General features: G+C 37.1%; 1 protein-coding gene across 1 annotated transcript; it reads right to left on the bottom strand.

Moving 5' to 3' along the window:
* Nucleotides 1-4,062: 4,062 nt before the first annotated feature.
* On the bottom strand, nt 4,063-5,102 carry LOC107573619 (ubiquitin-like). Its single transcript, XM_016260045.1, has 3 exons — nt 4,923-5,102; nt 4,632-4,751; nt 4,063-4,423 (listed from the first exon to the last, which is right to left on the bottom strand). Exons 1-3 carry the CDS (start codon nt 5,056-5,058, stop codon nt 4,395-4,397), a joined length of 285 nt encoding a protein of 94 aa, XP_016115531.1. The 5' UTR covers nt 5,059-5,102; the 3' UTR covers nt 4,063-4,394.
* Nucleotides 5,103-8,648: the final 3,546 nt, after the last annotated feature.

Below are 8,648 nucleotides of genomic sequence, written 5' to 3'. Positions count from 1 at the left end.
TTGGTTTCAATTTCACAGTAGTAATTTATATTATGAGAAAGATTTAAAACCTTTGTAGAATTATGTTCTGCTGAGGAGGGTGTGTGTCCCCCTTTAGGCCTGTGGGAATGTTTATCTAGCTCCAGCCAGGTGCAACCCTGGAGCACGGGAACAACTGATTTAAAGATGTCTTTGTTTTTGTTCTGGTAGTATTTAAGGGAATGTTGCAAATCAGTCTTTGGGATTCTGTAGTCAGAAAAACCCCCATGCAGTGTGTGAGAGTCTCTGGAGCTCTGCACCAGAACTCTCACTGCTGTGTGTCTCTCTGCTGTCAGGTACGATTCAAAAATGTAATTGTGTTAAACACATTGTGCCCATAGTATAGTTGTTTGTGCTACTACATGTGCACATAGGCTAGTTTAAAAACACTTGATTACTTTGCTGTAAGTGTTCTTTGAAATACTTAGGTAAAAGGTTGTTGATGCTATGCATTTTAGACCATGTGTCTTGTGTTAAATTAGGATAACTGTTACATGTGTGACTATGTCAAATTCGTTTGTCTCCTGCATGGAACACTTGGCTATTTACATGTTGCCACGCGGATACAATATGTTTCACAATTGCATTATCCTTTCTAAATTGGCTTCTAATTGTTTCATTATGTAATTGGCATGATACAATTTTACCTGACTAATAATAAATTGTTATATTTGATTTATTCTGAACTTTTCTTGAATTAATTATGACCAGTAAATCATAGGAGGCTAATGCTACCGTAAATCTGTGTCCAGGATAGTACAAACTAAAGGCGCATGAATGAAAGGAGCAGTAGGCACTTCATCTGAAGACCTTTTGATTTCTGTCTATCACTGACTTAGCAAGATGTATGGAAGTGGCTAAATCAAGTACACTTTTTGTATGAGTGAGCAGTAGGCAACCGACAAAAAGGTATTAGTTAACTTATTACACCCTCTGACTAATATCAGACTGGCTAGTTTGCGTCCGTGAGTTTACCGCAAACCCGGGGCGCGTATCTCTGAGCGGCATTGGGTCCCTGATGAACGAATAATTGAAAGTATGGGATTTACAGAATACTCAAATATCTAAATTAATAAACAATCGATATCTGTGATCAGCTTTTGATTAGAAATATTGCCTAAATTTAATGATCACGTGAAATTGGAGTCAGATTGAAAACGGAGCTAGACAAAATGGAAACTAAGTCCTGATAAATTCAGAAGCGCAAGTAAAAGACTGAATACGCATTAAACCTTCGACCAGGCCGCTGGATTCCGCTTTTTGGGCTGGCGGGTGGGTCCTTACATTGGGTTGTATTGGTACCCTAATATTCAATAATCTGGGGGAATAAAATTAAGATTTTTTTGTAAAAACGTTTTTACTGATACAGTTTCTACAGGAAAAGTAATTTGATTAGATCCAATATTTTCATATTTAATTCAAAATATGTGCTTGCCATTAAAAAAAACTGTCCTTGTGAATGACCCAAGAAAAAAGTGTCAGCTGAGGATAAAAACTGGCCTTAATCATGTACAGTTTAATGTAAATGTCAACAAATGAAAACAATATAATAATCGTCTTCAGATAAAATGTCATATTAAGGTGTTTGAGTGTGCTAGTTTCAATCCAAATCTATTTTGCAATGCATTTAATGAGCCTAATAACTTTTATTAGATTATTTGAACTATAGGCTGACTAGATGGATCACAGGCCCTCTACACCATAATCATTTTAGATTAAACTTGTTCTCTTTGCAGTAAAGATACACTGTTACAGAAGCAGAGCTGATTTGCATTGAAAAATCACATGATTTACAAGAAGATTTCCTTTTTGAAGAAAATGAAAGTGTGTTTGTACAGGGCATGTCCTACAATACAGCATGGTGTTATTTGGAACAACATGTTACTCAGTCCCAGTGTTGTCTCTTATCATTTAGCGATACAGCAAATATCATAATTCAGCATGACAATCCTGATAATGGCTAGAATGGCCTACAAGGACTGACCTGGTTATATTGCCAGAGTATGTAAAAGGAAAACTGGCATCATGGTGAATAGGACTGGTGTGCAGTGGTGCACTGAAATGAGGTGACACAGTTACATTATTTTTGGGTCGTCATTCATCAAAGCTCAGTAAACACTGCATGTGTCATGATTAATGCATACATAGAGATATACTTTTAGTTTCACCAAGCTGATTGCTCACTAAAAATGTGACATGATGACATAAAATGATGATATCAAGTCGTTCAGTTTCTTGTACTTCATAGTTATCCTATCAACTAGTGATGCAAATTCTGGTTCTTTTTGGGAGCCGAATCATTTAGCTCTTCTGGCTCCCAAAGGGCTCTTCATTTAGTGCCACTTCTGGCTTTCATAAATCATTTTGACTTATACTTTGGATTTATGATTGATTTGCATGCACATAGTATGTCACTTATATTAATCAGTGTAAACGACATGGATCAACATAGTCTCAGAGCACAGCTTTCCCCTTTGCAATAGAATAGAGAAGAGAAGCTGGTTTTGCCTTAGGAATCATCTGATTTACAAGAAGAGCCTCTTGTTGGAGAAAATGAAACTATTTTAAACATGAACAAACAGGGCGTGTCTGTCCTACATTAACGTACAAAGTGCGGAATCATCTGTTTGCAGGAACTGCAATAAGCCTTTAGCATAAATACCTTCTCTTCTGAGAAACAGAAACTGAAACAAAAGACTGAGCAAAATTTCCCCTAAATCCCCTGAGCAAAATGTTGTTTACTGTGAGATGACTTTTCAACTGATAAGGTGACATGAATGTGAAGTACCATACAGTCTGTAAACATCACCCCTGTGTAAACAGATGCACAACAGAATTAGCGTGTTTTAAACTGGACAAAACCTACTTTAGGGACATCCTTATTTATCCTTTTTTTTCTTTTTTTTATTGTAAAACAAGTTTTCTGTTAGGGTTAGTTGTTGGGTTAGTCTTAGGCTATAGTATTTATAACTAGCTGTATTTAAAAACAGTAGGGGTTTTTGCAAAGTCCCCATTGTGTGTGTGTGTGTGTTTTAGACCCAGTGTAGCTGTTTATTTGAGGGCAAACATTACTGAACATTTGTGCACATGCTTCCAAAACTAGAAAAAAAACTAGGACATTCTCAGAAAAGTTAAATAGTTAGAAGTTAAATAATGTTATTTTGAAACACAGACAAACCCTTGCAGGGCCGTCATGAAACCAGGTCCCTGTGAGCTAGCATTTCTTTTGTGTCTTGAGTAAATGCACAGTCTCAGCTCATGACATATGCCTACCTTCAGTGCTGACTGAGAAGAAAATGCAGCACAACAAGCTGATGTGTCTCATGAATTTGATTTATTCCAGTTTTTACTGCTTCTTTTGTATTTATGTATGTCATAATACACTGAAATAGTATGAATCAAAGAGCAACACAAAGAGTAAATTCAAAAAGGGCTTTAATACATACAGATAAAGAACCAATCTACACACATTCAACATCGACGAGGCTGAACACTGAAGTGAAGAAACTTTACATTTAAATACACAGGGAGAGTAACTAACATAATTACAGATGTGATTAAACTAATAAGTAACTATGGAAACTAAGCAGTGGAGGGAAAATGGAACAAAGTAAACTAGGTCAGATCAACCACAGGAACCTAGGAACTGTACTGAGAACAAAACCGAAACAAATATAGGCCTACATGTGACTATTTATTTATTTCACGAGTTCACACTTACATATAATGAACCGAGTAAAGGTTATGCGTATTTGGCGTGCTGTCCGGGGAGAGGGCTCCGAGCTCGGGATTAAGCCCGGACCCAGAATGCTCCCCCCGAGTGTTCCTCCCCGTGCTGGGGTAGGAACGGGCTGAAGGTGAGGAGTCGGGGTGGTGGAGGGATGCTAAAGACAGGAGATAATGGAGGTAAGGCTGCTTTGATTATTTATAGAGGTTCTCTCTTGTGCTGATTGGATAGATGGTGTAATTACTGATGATGAACTGGCCGTGTTAATTATCTGCGCGCGCTCCTCCCGAAACTTGTTAATAAAACATCACTTATTGCACTGCTGCTGCATTCCTCTTCATTTAAATGAAACTTTCAGAGGACATTTTATGTTCCATGTTCATTATTATCTTAAAATGTTCTTAAGTTACGAGCGTTCCAGTTCATTAGTATGTACAAATCACAACCCATGTCATGCAATGCATTACCACTGTACAAAATACTTTTTCTAAATTAAGCATTGCTTTCTGGTACATTTTGAAGGAACTGTCTAGAGTATAAACAATTCATTTACAATTAAATCACATCGGAGGGAGTAAATCATCACTAATATACAGTATATAGCATCAGACGACTTCAAAGTCAGAAGACCTTTCAGTCCAGAGTGTTTTCAAGATCCATGTTTGCATGAACACACATCTAGGAGAGAGACAAACAGCATTAGCAAGAGTATCATCAATGTTGACAACTTTTGTGCTACTTAATATTTTTGTGCAAACCATAATACTTTTTTTTATGATTCTTTGAAAACAAATATTTGGAATAGAAACCTTTTGAAAACTTTAAAAAGTCTTAAAATGGTATATAGCCTAATTATAATTGGCATCAGTGTTGTAAGAAGTCCTACCTCCACCAGGCATCTTCAAAACAATTAAAAGTAAGGATAAATGCTTAATGTTGTAATGAGAAAGTGTCCGGTTGTCCTCCAAAGGGTATTTTCCGAAGATAACCCTGACATCGTCTGGATCTATATAAATAAAATGGGAAATGTAGCTAATATAGCAATATCCATAGAGGTTGTACGTTTCAAAACGTAGCTATATTTAAGCAGTTGAAATGCTCAAATGTCGTGTGTTTTAGATAATATCTTTCTTACAATTTAAATTCAAAATATAAAAATAACTCGAGTTTAACCTACCTGGTGCGCCAGGGATCTTTATTTTTAATTTCTTCTTCAGATCCAAAATAGTGGTGTTTTGAAAGGTGGTCTCATCTTCTGCCACTAGAAGCGGTTTATTATTTTTATTGAAACAAATGAGCACCTGAAAGACCATTTTCGCACAGCAGAGGTTTGAAGTATAACTGTGAGAAATGAAAACTGCGCTGCTTCGTTTATGAAATGGGCGACTGCATGAACGCAGATATGAGGAGAGGAGGAGCTTCGTGACTGAAGATATAAATAAAGATCCTCACTTTCGCTTTTACTCTCACTCGGGATCTTGCGTTAAGGCTTGGTTAGCTGAATCAAGTCATAGTTTATAGTGCTTGTTCTGTTGTAACGGTTGCGTGTTTTTGGCAGAGATCCATTTTATTGCGCAAATCGTGACACTGATAAATCCGATTTATCAGCATAATACCAGCGGATGAACGGGGAATTTAAAGGACCGAGAGAAAAAAAGCTGTCGAAGATGCCTAATTCGAAAGGTAAAATGTAAAACGTTTAGCACTCCAATCTGGACAAGTAGTGCAACACTTACTGTACTGTACTTTTTTTTCGTTTTTTTTTTTTTTTAATTCTCTGGTGACAGCGAACTGTGATTAGAAGGTCAGAAGTGCTTAATTTTTAAATAAATGTAATCTTTGATATAATAATTGAAGATGCATTCAGTTATAATTGAATACAATTTTTATGTTGGTGAGACTTTATTGGGCTATTCGTAAAAAGAAGTGGCCTTTTTTGTGTAGGTGTGCTCTATTCTTTGGTAATGTATGTAGTCATATTTTGGTTGCAATGATGTGAATAACCTTCGGATGGCAGTGTAACAAAACGAATAAGTGCTTATGGAAACCCTTTTTGACTTTTAATTAAATTTTCACAAGCTAAAATGCTAATTCTTGAAATCAGAAATTGAATTCTACTAGTAATAATGGATAATTTTGATATCCACTTAAAATCCACTATTAAAAGTATTACTTCTTGATATCAAAAACTGTGTAAATATGAAATATCACAAGAATCTGCCATTGAAATTCAATTACAGATATCAATAATTAATTTCTTACTAGTTATAATAATAATAATAATTATTATTATTACTTTGTCACTTGTAGAAATATAAATTCCTGTTATCAAGAATTTAATTTTCAGTATAGTTGAAATGCAACTTCTTGATATAGGCCTATGCGGATGGATTTCAACGTTTAATATGGCATCTCTGGTAATGGATATCAGAGATCAATAAATTTGATCTAAAAAATCTAAAATGGCTTTCTTACTAGTAACATTACAGATATCAGAAATTGTCACTAGTGAAAACCGAATTATTGATATTAAAAATGAGCAGTTTTACATCAAGAATAGACATTTGCATTTGTCAACACATTTTAATAGTTCCAGTAAACTGTTACATATCTTCCGTGCTGTAAAGTAATTTTATGCAACAAAAACACAGGCCAAACATGTGTTTAAACAGCTTTTACAAATCAATTCCAGCTGTTTTATTGAAAGTATAATCTATCAAATGCAATTAACTAATCATCTAATGCAATTAAATATTGTGTCTGTTATTTAATTGAATTGTTGGGTTTATTTTGTTTGTTTTATAGACGGCTCAATTAAACAGGCCAATAGGACACTATTAAGTACTATTATTAATTTTAATTATTCAAATATCTCTTTAAAACAACTATACATTTATAAAACTGATCCAAGATCAGGTAAGAACTATAGACACTTGTACAGTCGTTCATCTCAGTGAAGGCACATGATTAATTTATTCCGAGATCATCGCCCCCCCGGTGTCGATTCATTGAAATGTCCAAACATTTCGGAACAGTTATGACATAACGAAGCCTCGTTTACTGAAATCACCTGACTTTGGCAGTTTGATACACAGTCTGAACCACTGATTCAAAAGATTTGTAAAGGTTTCAAAGCTTCATGAAAACATTTTTCAAAAGTGGCACTACTTACACTCTAAAAACACTGGGTAAAGGCTGGGTAAATATAGGACAAAACACGTTTGGGGTTAATTTTACCCAGCAAATTGGGTTGTTTATTTAACCCATCATAACAGGTTGATTTAACCCAGCAAATGAGCCAATTCGTTTTTACTATAATACTAGCTTATTTTTTTATTTTATAGGCTACATGAAATAATGTTTACAGATTAACTTTAATCCTCAAAACTTTAGTAAAATACTCCACACAACCACTGCATGATAACTTCCTTTATTTTCCTTTATTTATCATTTACAACATTGTTTATATCATTTTTATGTAGGCTATACATTATACCTATTTAAACTTATTTAACAAACAGTAGAAGTAAAAATTAAACATTAAACAGAAGTAATTCACGTGTAATCGACCAGTCTCTGTTATTCTGTTTCCACCGTAACGGCGCTGGTTCTCGTGCCCGAGCTGGAGTCGTGTTCAGCAGGAAACAAGAGTTACGAATGTAACTGTGGTTCTATGAGTTCTGGATGACCGCCAGAGGCAGTGCTTCACGCTGAATGTTATCTTCATCGCAGATGCACAGTTCGAGTCTAATACAAACAAAGTCCCTCGTGACCAGGATGACTTGGGGTCCTCCCCTATTTAACCCTGTGACTTCCTGCAGACTGTCCCTACAGAATCTTCTCGCCCTGACTCCAAGTGACAAAGCTCTGGCGGTCATCCAGAACTCATAGAACCGCAGTTACATTTGTAACTCTCGTTCTATTTCATTCTTTCTGACCGCCAGAGGGAGTGCTTCACACTGGATGACTTATAACCACAAGGTCACGAGGAGGGCCTGTTTACCTCTAAGAAGTTGAGGGTGCCAACAGGACAGCTGTTTCAAAAGTATCCAATGCAGCCACATTAATCCTGTAATATCGGGAAAATGTGTTCGTAGATGACCATGTAGCTGCCGCACAGATGTCACTTAGGGGGACACCTTTTAGTGCCGCCCAAGACGTTGAAATGCTTCTTGTTGAATGACATCTCACTCCCAATGGCAATGGACAACCAGTAGACTTGTAAGCATGGGTGATAACCTCCCCTACCCAATGTGACAATCTCTGCTTTGAGAGGGGTTGACCTTTTTTCTGCTCACCAAAGCAGAGAAAAAGCTGGTCTGATTGCCGAAAATCTTCAGTGGCCATGAGATTACTTCAGGGAATCCTGTCCAGAGCAACTCCTTTGGTCAGATATGACCCCCTCCTCCATGGTTTCAGTGTGAGAAGGCATTGCTGTGTAACTTTGATCAACTTGTTCCTGGGCCGAGTGGGATTCAGATGAAGACTGTTCACCCATCTCTGGAAGGGACAAAGCGAAAGGAGACCCAATGGTATTACCGTAGCTGCTGCTGCCAGCATACCTATGAGTCTGAGGAAATACCTGAACGGTAGCCTGGTCTGCATTTGAAACCACTGGAGGAGCCGCAGAATACTGTTCACCCGCTGTTCTGATGGCAAAGCTATCATTAATTATGAGTCCAGGATAACACCTATGAACTTGAGTTGGAATTAACTGACTCTTGCCGAAATTCACAGCCAGGCCCAGCCGGGCAATATGGGAGAGCAGCTGTGTGATTTCCACCCTTGCCTGCTCCCGAGAGTGACAGCAAAGTAGCCAGTCGTCCAGGTACGGAAGTACCTGAAGCCCTTTGGACTGTATTGGAGCCAACGCTGCTGCCATACACCTAGTGAAGACTCGTGG

Source organism: Sinocyclocheilus grahami, unplaced genomic scaffold (genome assembly GCF_001515645.1).
Source record: "Sinocyclocheilus grahami isolate Dianchi unplaced genomic scaffold, SAMN03320097.WGS_v1.1 scaffold1984.1, whole genome shotgun sequence".
Taxonomy (NCBI): domain Eukaryota; kingdom Metazoa; phylum Chordata; class Actinopteri; order Cypriniformes; family Cyprinidae; genus Sinocyclocheilus; species Sinocyclocheilus grahami.
Note: the sequence above shows the minus strand (reverse complement) of the source record. Positions and strands in the feature narration are given on the sequence as shown.